Consider the following 16,815-nt stretch of genomic DNA (forward strand, 5'->3'; position numbering starts at 1 on the left):
TTTTTGTGTGGAGTTGCATGTTCTTGGGTAGTGGTAGATCAGTGGTTTGGGTACTGGACTAGTAATCAGGAGGTTGCTGGTTCAAGCCCCATCACGGCCAAGTTGCCACTGTTGGGCCTGTGTTCAGTCATAATGGTAAGTCGCTTTGGATAAAAGCATCTGCCAAAGGCCGCTTATGTGGCGCAGCCCTAAAAACACACGCTGGAACCAGATCTGGGATCTCGAATACATCGTATCAAATCTCAGCTCTGCCTGCCGGTTGGGCTGAGCGGCCACGTAAACAACGATTGGCCTGTTGTTCAGATAGGGGTGGGATATTAGGCCGTATAGGGACTCAACGTGCTGGCTGGTTGATGGCACCTGATGAGAAAAGAGTGTTCTCAGGGTGTGTCTCTCCATACACAGTGCAGATTTTGTATGTCCAATTCACCTCACTTGCATGTTTTTGGACTGTGGGAGGAAACCCATGCAGACACGGGGAGAACATGCAAACTCCACCGAGAAAGGACCCGGACCGCCCCACCTGGGGAACGAACCCAGGACCTTCTGGCTGTGAGGCGACAGTGCTACCCACCGAGCCATCGTGCCGCCCTTACCAGTTTGTTATGTTGCCATTTCTTCTTACAACACTTAGAGACGGTTTGTCACCGAGATAAGGAACACTGCATTTTTATTTGCATTTGACTCTCCTATTATTGTCCCAACTTCATTTATTTATTTATGTTAATATCAGAGTCATGCAGTGGACATTTTAAACATCCTTTTTATTAAGGTTTTGCAGTACAGTCGACAAAGGACAGGACAAAATATGAACAACCACAGTGTTGTATTTACATATTATTACAAATTATTATAAGTTGCCACACCGCAACCCCCCCCCCCCAATGATTCCCAATTGGACCTACTTCAACAGCCCCCCTCCGTTCACAGAGAAGTGGACTTAAGCGAAAGAGGAAAGAGAAAAAAAAAAATAATAATAATAATAATTATGATAATAATAATAATAATAATAATAATAATAAAATAACAATAATATAATAATAATAATAATAATAATATAAAATAGATAAATAACAAAAAAAATTATATCTATAAAAAATAAATAAATAAAATCAATAATAATGATAATAATAATAAAATAATAATAATAATAATAATAATAATGATAATAATAATAATAAAATAAATAAATAACTACAAAAATAATATATATTAAAAAAAATTAAAAAAATAATAATGATAATAATAATAAAATAAAACAATAATATATAATATATAATAAAATAGATAAATAACTAAAAAAATTATATATATGTATATATATAAAAAATAAATAAAATAAATAATAATGACAATAATAGTAAAATAAAATAATAATAATAATGATTATATATATATATATATATATATGAAGAAAATTATAAAAAATAAATACATATTAAAGTACAGCATGACATTCAATTATTTGTACATAAGTTAGCCACAACACTGCAATAGTGAAAACAATTCAAGGAGTGTCTGGAATATCAAGGGAAGTAATGCTATCATGCAGTTTACATTTGATGTAATTGACCTTATTTACAGAGATCTGTGGCCTTCTAGCAAACTCACTCACAGCTTTTACAGTTTAACAGTAAACTGTAGTCGTTTTCGCTCGTGCTGATCTTGGAATTGTTATTTCTGCAGCTTATCATCTCTTTTCTTGCTGTTCAATCAAACTTAAACACAAAGAAGTTCTTTGTTCTTTCAGCTCACAATATCGTCATTATCACTGAAGTACAAATCAGTGGACGCTCTGATTTCCATTTACATTACAGACGAGGACTCTGCTGGACGTTGGTTAGCAGATCTAGCAGAAGTCACTGGTATAAAGCACATATTATTTGAATAACAATGCCCATACACACACACGCACACACACACACACACACATCCACTAAAAAGTGTGTAGGCTGCTGTGTATATTTTATATAAGTCATTCAGAACTTTGTTCGAATAGAATTGCTGTGAATGCAACTTTATTATGAACATACACCGATCGTGAATAACATTATGACTACCTCCTTGTTTCCACACTCACTGTCCATTTTATCAGCTCCACTTACCATATAGAAGCACTTTGTAGTTCTACAATTACTGTCTGTAGTCCATCTGTTTCTCTGTGTGCTTTGTTAGCCCCCTTTCACCCTGTTCTTCAATGGTCAGGACCCCCACAGGACCACCACAGAGCAGGTATTATTTAGGTGGTGGATCATTCTCAGCACTGCAGTGACACTGACATGGTGGTGGTGTGTTAGTGTGTGTTGTGCTGGTATGAGTGGATCAGACACAGCAGCGCTGCTGGAGTTTTTTAACACCTCACTGTCACTGCTGGACTGAAAATAGTCCACCAAACAAAAATATCCAGCCAACAGCGCCCTGTGGGCAGCGTCCTGTGACCACTGATGAAGGTCTAGAAGATGACCGACTCAAACAGCAGCAATAGATGAGCGATCGTCTCTGACTTTACATCTACAAGGTGGACCAACTAGGTAGGAGTGTCTAATAGAGTGGACAGTGAGTGGACACGGTATTTAAAAACTCCAGCAGCACTTCTGTGTCTGATCCAGTCATTCTCACAAATGACACGTGCAACTTTCTACACCCGACATGTTCGTGACTGGAGGCAGCAGGTACGTTCAGAACCATGACTGGGTCCCGATCAGTGCAATCCATTGTGAAACATCCATGTTGGTAGCGAGTCGACTGGTTGTCTTTCACCTCCTCCACACGATTCTGCATCATTTCCATAGTAACCGTGCTGGCTACTGGAGTGTACATGACTACAGTACAAGCAGGCAGATCTAGTTTGGTCACTTCAGTCCTTGATCACATGTTGAACAGGATAAATCTGGCAGTCTAAACTTAGCCTTAGTGCTATTAGACTGTTTATCATATATCTGGGTTTTCATGTGCATGATAAAATGTAAACCATATCACAAAAACTCTGCACATGCACGCCAAATTACTGGGTTTTTTTGGCTACTCCTGTATTTAGAGGTCGCCATAGCTGATTCATTCTGTTTCGCCTACCTGAATTGGCACAGTTTTTATATCACATGCCCTTTCTGATGCAAGCCTTCTTATTTTTAGCCCGGCATGGGGCAGGCACTGACAAGTGCACCTTCCAATGGCTGGGTTATAATGATCACATTTGAAATGCGTTGCGTTCACCTGAACCCGCCAAACGCACCAGTGATGCTTTTTATAGACAGAAAACTTTGACTGTGGGTGGCTCAACATCTTCAGGTTTGATACACTGATCAGCCATAACATTAAAACCACCTCCTTGTTTCTACACTCACTGTCCATGTTATCAGCTCCACTTACCATATAGAAACACTTTGAAGTTCTACAGTTACTGACTGTAGTCCATCTGTTTCTCTGCATGCTTTGTTAGCCCCCTTTCATGCTGTTCTTCAATGGTCAGGACCCCCACAGAGCAGGTATTATTTGGGTGGTGGATCATTCTCAGCACTGCAGTGACTCTGACATGGTGGTGGTGTGTTAGTGTGTGTTGTGCTGGTATGAGTGGATCAGACACAGCAGCACTGCTGGAGTTTTTAAACACCTCACTGTCACTGCTGGACTGAGAATAGTCCACCAACCAGCCGCTCAGGTGGCGCAGCGGTAAAAACACGCGCTGCAACCAGAGCTGGATTTTGAAAGTGCGTCGTTTCGAATTCAGCTCTGCCTTCAGCCGGTCGAAGGCTGGGCGGCTATATGAACAACGATTGGCCTGTTGTTCAGGTGGGGGGTGGGATTGGAGACCGGAGGGGGTGGGTCTCTCTGTCAGAATGCGATTACGATCTCTGCCGGCTGATTAAGAGGCACCTACACAAGAGATGAGGGAGGGTGCCCTTAGGGTGTGTCTCTCCGCATGCAACGCTAGGTGGCGCCAAACTCATCAATGTGTGAGTGGCAAAAATGCATCCGGCTGCTGCCAGTGTTTCGGAGGGGATGTTGGTTAGCTTCGATCTCCTCTGTCAGGGCAGGGTTCGGCATAGACAGAGAGGAAGCATGATGCAAATTGGACAATTGGATGCGCTAAAGGGGGAGAAAAAGGAAAAAAAAAAAAAAGAATAGTCCACCAACCAAAAATATCCAGCCAACAGCGCCCCATGGGCAGCGTCCTGTGACCACTGATGAAGGTCTAGAAGATGACCAACTCAAACAGGAGCAATAGATGAGTCTTTGACTTTACATCTACAAGGTGAACCAACTAGGTAGGAGTGTCTAATAGAGTGGACAGTGCATCTGTCACACTTCCCCTCAGATACATGCAGTATCGACTGCCTCTTTTCACCTGCACGAGGCAGGTTCATACGAAGATCTGTATCGTGAATGGAGAGTCACGCACTGCTCCCCATTATCCTCGGTCTCACTGTGCAGGTGCCATCGATGCAGCAGTTATAATAAAACCCTGTTCAGCTGTTGTCCCATCCAATCATATGTCTGTGTAGGTGCCTGGGCCGGCTGATAGCAGAGCTAAGATTTGACTTTGAGCCCGAAATCTCAGCATGGTAGGCTGGATTACATTAGCACTGTGCCACCCAAGCACCTTGGCACTTATGGTTTTAGTGAAAGGTGTAGGTCAGGGGTTTGTCCGATAATCATGTATGAGTGACACTTGCTAACACAAGCAGTGTTGTCTGTGTTAGGATTGAAATCAGATGTAACACGACCGGGCATTCTTCTCGTTCTCTAAAAGTGAGTCTATCAGTCAGATAGATCTACATTTACGGCATTTAGCAGACTCCTTTATTCAAAGCAACTTACATTACAGTATACAGTCTAAGCAATTGAAGGGGCCAACAGCAGCAACCTGGCAGTGGTGGGGCTTGAACCAGCCACTTTCTGATCACTAGTCCAGTACCTTAACCACTAGGCTATGGCTTGCCTAGATCTAAGATCTAACAAAGCTGGCATCAGTATACCCGGCCTCTGTTTCCTTAAGTCATTACATCATGTTAGATTTATGTGTGTGTGTGTGTGTGTGTGTGTGTTTTCTTTACTTTTCAAGCAGTAGCAGAATAGCTTTTTTATATTTAATATACCTTTAGTTTATACACTGATGAGCTCCAGGCTAAAACACTGTCAAAACAGCTCAGCCGGTCCCAAACCTGGAGAGAAGCAGAGGAGTTGCATCAGGAAAAGCGTCTGACGTAAAGTCTGGTATTCGAACCAGGTCTGCCGTGGTGACACCTAAAAACAGGAGCAGCAGAGAGTCAAGAGAGGCTTTATTGTCATTTCAGGTCTATACAAGTACGTATTGAAACAAACAACGTTCCTCCAGGACCAGGACAATACAATATACACAGAAAAACAGTACAGTAAATACGAGGACCTTCAATAAATACAAGAGACGTTTGTAATCTAAAAGTAATGGAGGGGGACGTGACCAAACACCAGTGTAGTGTTACATTACATTTACAGTTTCGGCATTTAGCCCTGTGTGGCAGGTACATGGTACTGAGTAAATAATAAGTGAGGTAAAAACATATTATGATATGCAATTAGCAGTGTAGAATTTATATAGCAGCAGAGATATTAAGCATATTGTGCATTGTGAGCTGTCTTGCTGCCTGCTACCTACCTGATCAGCTGCCTCAGTAGAGAGGATTCTAATAAGACATGGAACTCATAAGGCAGATTATTTAGAGGCACTACTTAGACAGTTAGCTTACTAAGCTAACACAGTTAGCCTCAGGCCATTCAAAGCGATGGGCTGAGGCGGCACAACCTGCTAGCACACCAGCTAACGTCTCCCTCTGTGTACCGAAAACGGTTAAACTGTCCCTGACGAGCCCGAATGTACAAATAAATGTCACTTGTGCCGCTCAGGTGGCATAGCCACATCGCATCGAATCTCAGCTCTGCCATCTGGCTGGGCTGGGCTGGGCGGCTATACGAACAACGTTTGGCTGTTGTTCATACAGGGTTAGGGAGCCGGATAGGGACTCCTCATAACTGATGCAATTACGACCTCTGCTGGCTGATTGATAGCGTCTGCACAGAGTAGAGGAATAATGCTGATCAGGGTGTGGCTATCCGTGCACAGGCCCGATTTGCATATGAACTCGCCTCGTGCAGGTGAAAAGATGCAGTCGGGTACTGCTCACGTATCGGAGGGGACGTGTGTCAGTTCGCTCTCCACAATCGGGCGAGGGTCAGCACCAGTAGAGGGGAAGCATAATGCAATCAGGTAAAAATCGGACACGCTAAAAATCGGGAGAAAAAGGGAGAAAATGCAAAAAATAAAAATGTCACTTGTGCACCTTTATACAAATAAAAATTAATTAGAATTTCTTTACATGTGAAAAGAACTCCGTTGGTTGCTCCACATTTAATTAGCATATTTGTAATCTTTTGTAAGAAAAGTTGTGCTGCACTGAATGCTGGGATTGCCTTCAGCACTGAGGAAGCGTCGGACGCTCCCTCGTTATTCAGTCAGATTATCACTCAGAATTAAGGCGCCTCAGTAGGTGCATTTTATGGTATCTAAGAATTTAGACACGCCCTCTTCTCGGGAGTGTAGGATGACGTAAAATGTGTCTGTGTAGAGAGATCACCAGGTTTACAGACAGAGTACATTTACATTTTTTAATTTTAGCAGACTCTTTTATCCAAAGCGACTTACAGTTCTGTGACAGTATAATGTGTAAGCAATTGAGGGTTAAGGGCCTTGCTCAAGGGCCCAACAGTGGCAACCTGGCAGTGGTGGGGTTTTGAACCAGTGACCTCCTGCTTACTAGTCCAGTACCTTAACCACTAGGCTACAACCACCCTACGGTAGTGGTGTGTATTTTGTACAATAAATGTGTATTGCATTTATTGCTGAATCCAGATCACGTGACAGAGACGAGGCGAGACGATTTCTGTGACTTTTCACCCGGCGTCTGCATCTTCATCACATCTGTAACCCCGACCGACTTCACGCATCCCCCGTCCGCTATTTCAAACACATGTACCGCCACACGTTCAATGTTTTCTAAGCCTGTGCGTGAGCTGGACGGGTAAACCAGCCGCGCGTTAGCACTGTGGGCGAAACAGACCGGCCGTAGCATCGCTTTCAGGTTCGCTTTCATTACAATTCAAAGTTGCGCCTGAAGCATCCGTGACCTTTTCACTGCACCGAACCTTAAAACTCCCACAGTGTTATATAAGCTCTGGTGTAAAAAATAAAGAATAACACTTTCATACTTTCCCAAGTTAAAAACGCTGAGACGGTTCTTTCCCCCTTGAGGACATTTTTTATTTGCGCTGTGGTGCAATTAAACCTGGATTTCACCTGGGCCGCTTGTTAAGCCACTTGAGCCCCAGTACGATTAAAAGAAGGATTTAGATCAGATCTTCTCTCTCTCTCTCGTTCTCTCTCTCTGTGCCAAGTCAGAAAGTGAAGAGCAGAATTTCGCATTAAAGAAAACACAAAGGAACGTCTTCACTTTCTGTGAACTCTTTTCTTTTTTCTCGCCTCCATCTCGGTGATTAAAATTGTATCCACATTGACTGCCGTCAGGGACAGAGGACTGATAATTGCACCTAATTTTTTGAGAGACCTGACAAAGAATAATAAGCACCAACTAAAAAGGTCTGTAGAGAAGCCAAGGGATTCAACAGTTGGATTTTATTGAGGTTATTTTTTCCTTTTCCTGGCTTTCGATTGTGAGAAGAGAAACCGAAACCGTATTCAATAGTAATTATTTAAACATAATTTATAATAATCAAGCACAGGTTTTTTTATTAATTGGAGATTATTGAAACACCAAGATTTACACTGGTAAATGACGTGTACTATACGTCATGAGTGGGATTTTATTATCACCACTGTTTTTTTTCTGTGACTGAATAAGTTCTACAGTGCAGTTGTTGAATTGAACAAACATCACGCTTCTACACTGCTGTAGTGTCTATCTACAAGTACTGAAGTGCAATAAGTTATTTCAAATGTGCAATCATACTGGTGCAACACCACTATTGTATATACTGTAATACCTCTAAATGTTAAATCTAGAGCACAGATTCATGTTTTATATTCATTTTATATACACCGATCAGCTATAACATTAAAACCACCTCCTTGTTTCTACACTCACTATCAGCTCCACTTACCATATAGAAGCACTTTGTAGTTCTACAATTACTGACTGTCAGGTCCCCCACAGAACCACCACAGAGTAGGTATTATTTCTATTGCTGCTGTTTGAGTTGGTAATCTTCTAGACCTTCATCAGTGGTCACAGGATGCTGCCCATGGCTGGATGTTTTTGCTTGGTGGACTATTCTCAGTCCAGCAGTGACAGTGAGGTGTTTAAAAACTCCAGCAGCGCTGCTGTGTCTGATCCACTCATACCAGCACAACACACACTAACACACCACCACCATGTCAGTGTCACTGCAGTGCTGAGAATGATCCACCACCTAAATAATACCTGCTCTGTGGTGGTCCTGACCATTGAAGAACAGCATGAAAGGGGGCTAACAGAGCATGCAGAGAAACAGATGGACTACAGTCAGTAATTGTAGAACTACAAAGTGCTTCTATATGGTAAGTGGAGCTGATAAAATGGACAGTGAGTGTAGAAACAATGAGGTGGTTTTAATGTTTAATGTTATTATCTTTTAACTTATTTGTATGAAGCTAAGTAAAGTTAAAATCTGTAGTTTACATTAAGTCTGACCTTTGTTTAATAGCGTGACTATGTTTTAGTCGATTTTATTTTTTTATTGAACGCAAAGGTTGAAATTCCAGTGGAGGATGTGGAGAAGTTGCAGTGCAGTGATGGGTCAGTGTGGATCGATACCACCAGTGTTCTCATAAAAATAATGTTAAAACAAACACCCACCAGCAACTATTTTAGCTTAATTTCTGTATGTCTGAACACTTATGGCCATTTTATGAGCTACTCCTACCACATAGTTGCACTTTTTAGGTATACAATTATTGACACTTGGTCATTTGCGCTTGGTTGTCCCACTCCAATCCAGCCAAAATAACAAAACTGATTTTATAAAAGTGAAGTAAAGTTTCGCCAGCTGAGGCTAAAGATGGTTGGCCAAAAGAAACGGGCCAAAATGAAACAACTATGATAAAAACATGGCAACAACTCTGCAACTAAGTTCTAATATTAGATGGATGGATAGATAGATAGAGATAGATAGATAGATAGATAGATAGATAGATAGATAGATAGATAGATAGATAGATAGATAGATAGATAGATAGATAGATAGATAGATAGATAGATAGATAGATAGATAGATAGATAGATAGATAGATAGATAGATGATGGATGGATGATGGATGATGGATGGATGGATGATGATGGATGGATGGATTAATCAGTTGAATTTTGAGATCTTTGTTTATGCTTATAAACACAGACTTCAAAAGTGCAGAAATGTACCAACATAACATAACATTACAAGTGTGAAGTGAATCTATACACTGAACGTATATTAAATCACAAAACAAAAGTGGTTGAAGACATGTTTTCCCTCACGCCGTTATTTATTGGGGTAGTTTGTGGTTTGGGACACAGCCAGACTGCCTGCTGTGAAAAAACAATGAGGTTGAACTGCTTTTAAATGTAACAGATGAGTGTAAGGAAACAAACAGCACAGAGAGAGAGCGAGAGACTGGATGGCACAGCAAAACAAATATAGCTAATACTGTAAGATTATAAACTGTTAGAGAAGTGCAGCGGAATTTTACAAATTGGCCCAAAACACGTCAAATCTGTTTTTGAAATTTAAAAATCAGGTTAAATTTGGGTTTGGAAATGTCCTACATAAACCCTGTGTTGTCTTAAGGGGCAAACATTACCCACAGATATGATCATCAGCAGATAAGATCCTCTTAATCTTATTTCAACCTGAGATTTGACTTTTCCTGAAGTGACCCCAGATATTCACACAGATTATAATGAGTGACAGCTTGTTTTTTTTTTTTATTTAGGTCATTTTTGACCCTCAGGACGGAGGAAGTAAATACAGAATGTTAAAACAACACAAGGATTGAAGTCCTGACCTAAACCCTATAGTAAATATGTGGACAGACATTTAACCATTTTACTTGACCTTTTCCTTTTAACATGTTTATAATGGCGTAGTCTAATTTGAGAACTGAGGACGGCAGTTATTGTAGTTGTAGAAGTGGAACTCGTTCCCATTTTGTGTTGTGATTGATGTAACATAGCTGATAAACACTCTGGGGTTAGGATCCATGGTCACATGTTGTGCTTTATTATTAAATTATGGGCTTATGGGCTAAAAATGTGCTTAGTTTCATGGACCTCATTTTTCAAAAATCACAGATTTCATGGATTTATAAAGAAAAGTGCACAGCAGTCATTAAATTACACTCATAAATTGAGTGATAGAAAAAATAGAAGCTATAATACACAGCACAGCTACCTTAATAATTGAATGTAAACCTAGAACATCCAGCAACACTGCGAGGCTTTATGTTAATGAAAATACTCCTCAGTGTTTTGACCCCCCTCTGTGTCCTACTGGTTGGTAGTTTTCCAAACTCACTTACCCGAGTCGTGTTTTTAGCTGCTTTACACTTTGACATCTTGGACATTTTGACTAAGTGATTGCTAACTGAATTGCCGTAGGATTGCTAGGACCGTCTCATAGTGCAAATTAACCAGTAAACGTGGGGCACTTTAACACAAACCTTAAAATTTCACAGCAAATTGCATATTACACAGGAAAAGGCTCATTTCACAGTTCATGATGCAATTTTTTTGGCCATAAATTAGGTAGGGCCTTAATTATAATGTGCTGTAGGTTTTCAATAGCTGACTGGTTCGGACTGCAGGCATGCCACTCAAGCACATGTAGCACCTGCTTTCTTTCTGTAAAGACATGCAGAATGTAGCTTGGCATTTTCTTGCTAAAACAAGCTTGATTGTCTTATATAAATGATCTGCAGCTTGTAGTTTGTGCACTAAAATTGGAACCTGCATTTGTAGATGCAGCAATGAATTGTGTTTTACTGACCAGAGTTTCTCAAAGTACATATGAGCAGAATAGAAGGTCACAGGCTTTAGATATTTATAGACTGTTAGCCTATGTAGTTTTTTTCTGCTTGTAAAGGAAGCTGAATATTAGGTGCAGCCTACACAGACGTCCCTTCTCTAGACGTAGATTAGGAGAGCAGGAACCTCGTGAATTCTGTACAGGGAAAAGCACTCAGACAAGAGGTTTTGTGAGACAAGAGTTTGAGATGTCTTTATTTATTCTGAGTACTACAAGAGCTTATAGATAGAAAAGGACGTTAACAACAGGAACAGAACCAGATCAGAACGGCTCTGTGGTTGGCGTTATCTGCAGGAGCAGAAGTGTACACGATGCAAAATGGTATGCTCAGCTTAACGTTTAAAAAGTCCAGCTGATGATTATATGGACACCTTTTAAAATGTAGGTCTTTGCTGTCGCTTGTCACATGGACTGATTGTTTTTGTCTGTGTTACAAACCCCCTCAGTTTCTGCCCCTTGGCTCTGATTTGTTCATTGTTTTAACACCTTTACCTGTTTCCATTGTGTCCATGATTCGATTGTGTATGTTACCCTTTGTGTTCAGTCTTCCCTTGTTGGTCATTGTGTTTAGTATGTGTGTGTATTGTTTCTAGCTAGTCTGTATGTTTTTGTGCATGTCTTGGCTTGTCCTGTTTGTGCTCCTGTCCTTACCCGGGTCTGTATTCTGTTGTTTTATTAGCTTAGCTTAGATGTTAGTGTAGGGCTTATGTAAGACACGTTCTGTTCTGTTCCAGTTTAGGTTAGATTAGTTTAGATTAGGGACCTGTTAAGTGTTTAGCTTCGGGGTTGCCACCTGTCCCGGTTTTCCCAGGATCTTTTAACAGTCAGAATCTCTCCCGAGGACACTCAATGTTCCGGTTTTCTGTGCGTTTCTGTTGCATACTGTTGTTGCTTCCCATGTTTTATCAGGAAGTCAATCAGATAGCTTTCTAAGGGTCCTTGTGGAGTGAGGAGTTGGGCATTAAAGCAGCGGTTATCGATAGCGAATTGTGTTAAATCTGCTTATTAATGGTAACGTTATTCTTGAGGAAAGGCTGTTAACAGGTGTGGAGAGATGGAAGACGAAGATGAGACTATGTACTGAATCTGACAGGCCAGTCAAAAAGAAAATGAAACGGCCCCTCAGGTGGCGCAGCGGCAAAAGCACACTCTGGAACCAGAGCTGGGGTCTCGCATACATCATATCGAGTCTCAGCTCTGCCCGCCGGCCAGGCTGAGCAGCCACATGAACAACGATTGGCCAGTTGTTCAGATAGGGGTGGGATATTAAGCCGGATAACTAATGCAATTATGACCTCTGCTGGCTGATTGATGGCGCCTGCACAGAGACGGGAAAAGAGTGCTGTCAGGGTGTGTCTCTCTGTACACAGTGCTGATCCGCACTGCACTCGTCAAAGTGTAGGTGGTAAAATGCATACGGCTGCTGCCCATGTGTCGGAGGGGCAGTGGGTTAGCTTCGTTCTTCTCGATCAGAGTGGGGATTGGCATATTGGTGGAGAGGAAGCATGACGCAATTGGGCAATTGGACGTGCTAAAAAGGGAGATGAAGGGGAGAAATGCATAAAAACTAAATATATACAGTGTATCACAAAAGTGAGTACACCCCTCACATTTCTGCAGATATTTAAGTATATCTTTTCATGGGACAACACTGACAAAATGACACTTTGACACAATGAAAAGTAGTCTGTGTGCAGCTTATATAACAGTGTAAATTTATTCTTCCCTCAAAATAACTCAATATACAGCCATTAATGTCTAAACCACCGGCAACAAAAGTGAGTACACCCCTTAGTGAAAGTTCCTGAAGTGTCAATATTTTGTGTGGCCACCATTATTTCCCAGAACTGCCTTAACTCTCCTGGGCATGGAGTTTACCAGAGCTTCACAGGTTGCCACTGGAATGCTTTTCCACTCCTCCATGACGACATCACGGAGCTGGCGGATATTCGAGACTTTGCGCTCCTCCACCTTCCGCTTGAGGATGCCCCAAAGATGTTCTATTGGGTTTAGGTCTGGAGACATGCTTGGCCAGTCCATCACCTTTACCCTCAGCCTCTTCAATAAAGCAGTGGTCGTCTTAGAGGTGTGTTTGGGGTCATTATCATGCTGGAACACTGCCCTGCGACCCAGTTTCCGGAGGGAGGGGATCATGCTCTGCTTCAGTATTTCACAGTACATATTGGAGTTCATGTGTCCCTCAATGAAATGTAACTTCCCAACACCTGCTGCACTCATGCAGCCCCAGACCATGGCATTCCCACCACCATGCTTGACTGTAGGCATGACACACTTATCTTTGTACTCCTCACCTGATTGCCGCCACACATGCTTGAGACCATTTGAACCAAACAAATTAATCTTGGTCTCATCAGACCATAGGACATGGTTCCAGTAATCCATGTCCTTTGTTGAAATGTCTTCAGCAAACTGTTTGCGGGCTTTCTTGTGTAGAGACTTCAGAAGAGGCTTCCTTCTGGGGTGACAGCCATGCAGACCAATTTGATGTAGTGTGCGGCGTATGGTCTGAGCACTGACAGGCTGACCCCCCACCTTTTCAATCTCTGCAGCAATGCTGACAGCACTCCTGCGCCTATCTTTCAAAGACAGCAGTTGGATGTGACGCTGAGCACGTGCACTCAGCTTCTTTGGACGACCAACGCGAGGTCTGTTCTGAGTGGACCCTGCTCTTTTAAAACGCTGGATGATCTTGGCCACTGTGCTGCAGCTCAGTTTCAGGGTGTTGGCAATCTTCTTGTAGCCTTGGCCATCTTCATGTAGCGCAACAATTCGTCTTTTAAGATCCTCAGAGAGTTCTTTGCCATGAGGTGCCATGTTGGAACTTTCAGTGACCAGTATGAGAGAGTGTGAGAGCTGTACTACTAAATTGAACACACCTGCTCCCTATGCACACCTGAGACCTAGTAACACTAACAAATCACATGACATTTTGGAGGGAAAATGACAAGCAGTGCTCAATTTGGACATTTAGGGGTGTAGTCTCTTAGGGGTGTACTCACTTTTGTTGCCGGTGGTTTAGACATTAATGGCTGTATATTGAGTTATTTTGAGGGAAGAATAAATTTACACTGTTATATAAGCTGCACACAGACTACTTTTCATTGTGTCAAAGTGTCATTTTGTCAGTGTTGTCCCATGAAAAGATATACTTAAATATCTGCAGAAATGTGAGGGGTGTACTCACTTTTGTGATACACTGTATATATATAAATTAAACGTCTATCTTACTTCAGTAATGACTGGATAAAAAAACTACCCCAACCCTGGTCTGCTACCTGTTCCACATGCTTAGTTAAAATTTTGATTAAACACGAGGGCAAACCGCAAAAATAGTCTGTTGGTCATCAGTATAATAATATCCCATTTTTTGACATAAGTGGCAAACCTAGTTTAGTCATAGGTAAGCTTAGCATTGGGTTAGTCAGTTCTGTCTCTGTTCTTTTTGTGTGTGTTCCCAGTTCATTTACGTTTCCAGCATTTAGCTTTTTTATTTTTTATCCAATGAGACTTGCAGTACTGTGAGAGTATAGTGTATTGTCTTAGCAATTTGCGGTTAAGGACCTTGCTCAAGGGCTCAACAGTGGCAACCTGGCAGTGGTGGGGCTTGAACCAGCGACCTTTGGATTACTAGTTCAGTACCTTAACCACTAGGCTTCAGCTGCCCTTCCTGTTTATCCCTGTTGTTCGCCTCTAGCTCCTCTGGTTACCTTGTTTGTTATTGTTTTTGTTTTGATTATTACTGTATGCGTTTTGTCTGTTTGTTCCTTTTAATAAATCCTAAAATTTCAGAACGTCTGTGTGTGTGTGTCCAACCCTGCTCAGCAGTTTCACGTTACATCTCATTTTACACCCCTAATGTCTCAACATGTTATTATTCATTCAACAAACGTTCCAGCTTTAATTTGCACCTGTCTCACTGTTTTAATAAGAAATCATTGAGGTAAAACATTAAAAAATCTCCTTTTCATGCTGTTAAATAGCTGTAAAAGGCAAATTACTTTTTTTTTCTTCCAGCTGCTCCTGTATTTAGGAGTTGCCACAGTGGATCTGGTCCACATACCACGCTTGGTACAATTTATACGCTGCATGGTCTTCCTGACACGACCCTCCTGTTTCTATCCAGGCTTGAAACTGCATCTGAAAGTGCGCTGACAAGTGTACCTCAAAAAAGCTGTTTGGATGTTGTATACACCGATCAGGCATAACATTAAAACCACCTCCTTGTTTCAACACTCACTGTCCATTTTATCAGCTCCACTTACCATATAGAAGCACTTTGTAGTTCTACAATTACTGACTGTAGTCCATCTGTTTCTCTACATACTTTTTTAGCCTGCTTCCACCCTGTTCTTTAATGGTCAGGACCCCCACTGGACCACCACAGAGCAGGTATTATTTAGGTGGTGGATCATTCTCAGCACTGCAGTGACACTGACATGGTGGTGGTGTGTTAGTGTGTGTTGTGCTGGTATGAGTGGATCAGACACAGCAGCACTGATAGAGTTTTTAAACACCTCACTGTCACTGCTGGACTGAGAATAGTCCACCAACCAAAAATATATCCAGCCAACAGCACCCCGCATGCAGCATCCTGTGACCACTGATGAAGGTCTAGAAGATGACCGACTCAAACAGCAGCAATAGATGAGCGATCGTCTCTGACTTTACATCTACAAGGTGGACCAACTAGGTAGGAGTGTCTAATAGAGTGGACAGTGAGTGGACACAGTATTTAAAAACTCCAGCAGCGCTGCTGTGTCTGATCCACTCATACCAGCACAACACACACTAACACACCACCACCATGTCAGTGTCACTGCAGTGCTGAGAATGATCCACCACCTAAATAATACCTGCTCTGTGTGAACAGGGTGAAAGCAGGTTAAAAAAGTATGTAGAGAAATAGATGGACTACAGTCAGTAATTGTAGAACTACAAAGTGCTTCTATATGGTGTTTGTATGTAATGTGTGATGGTCACTGTTTGCGTGTAGGTTCAAGTTTAACAATAAAAATACTTTAACTAAAACATTTGTAAAGATCAGCCTTAAATTCGCTCTTGTTTTGTAGTCCATGAGGCGGTACACCTGGGCTGAACTCGGGGGGTAATTGAGATTCGTTGCACTCGTGTCCCAAATTGGTATTCAAGAGACTTTATACAATCCATTTAAGATAAAGAGCTCACACAGGCAAGGTCGCTCGGTAAAGATCGAAGGACTTAATTCATTCATCGACATTTTAATAATTATCTAAAGAGTGATCTCGGACTAGCATGCCATCGTACTGCGCGTTTCGGGGAGTTCGCTTCACTCGTGAGACTCTCCGCCTGTCCATCATCGGCCTCGCTGCCGGGCTGCTCTGTTTTAACTTATCATGCATGCCGGCGCGATCAGATTAGCTCCTGCCCTATAATTAACCCTGCTGTAATTATTTTCTCTCTTCACCATATAAAAGCTGTAGGGAATCACCTAAAGCTGCGAATTTGATTAATCATCTCATATCTGTGTTTTTTTCCTCTTCTTCTTTGTTTCAGAGTGAATACATGTGTCCCCGACCGCTCCCTCGTGCCTGGATCGGAGACCTACCCACGATTCACTAGCCAGAATAACGTACGTAACCACCAGTGACTTATCCACAGGCTACAGGGTTTCCTGCCATCCGTACGAACGCTCCATCAACGACCCACGCTGCCATTCTCCAATCTCTT

General features: G+C 41.8%; 1 protein-coding gene across 1 annotated transcript in view; it reads left to right on the forward strand.

Annotated features, from left to right (window-relative positions):
- The window catches only part of lrrtm4l1 (leucine rich repeat transmembrane neuronal 4 like 1), an 81,953-nt gene extending 65,246 nt beyond the window's left edge, over window positions 1-16,707 (forward strand). The window contains exon 3 of the mRNA XM_063014293.1: window positions 16,642-16,707. Coding sequence (XP_062870363.1) covers window positions 16,642-16,707 — 66 coding nt within the window. The remainder of the gene's footprint in view (window positions 1-16,641) is intronic.
- The last annotated feature ends 108 nt before the right edge of the window (window positions 16,708-16,815 follow it).

The sequence above is a fragment of the Trichomycterus rosablanca genome, chromosome 18 (genome assembly GCF_030014385.1).
Source record: "Trichomycterus rosablanca isolate fTriRos1 chromosome 18, fTriRos1.hap1, whole genome shotgun sequence".
Taxonomy (NCBI): Eukaryota; Metazoa; Chordata; class Actinopteri; order Siluriformes; family Trichomycteridae; genus Trichomycterus; species Trichomycterus rosablanca.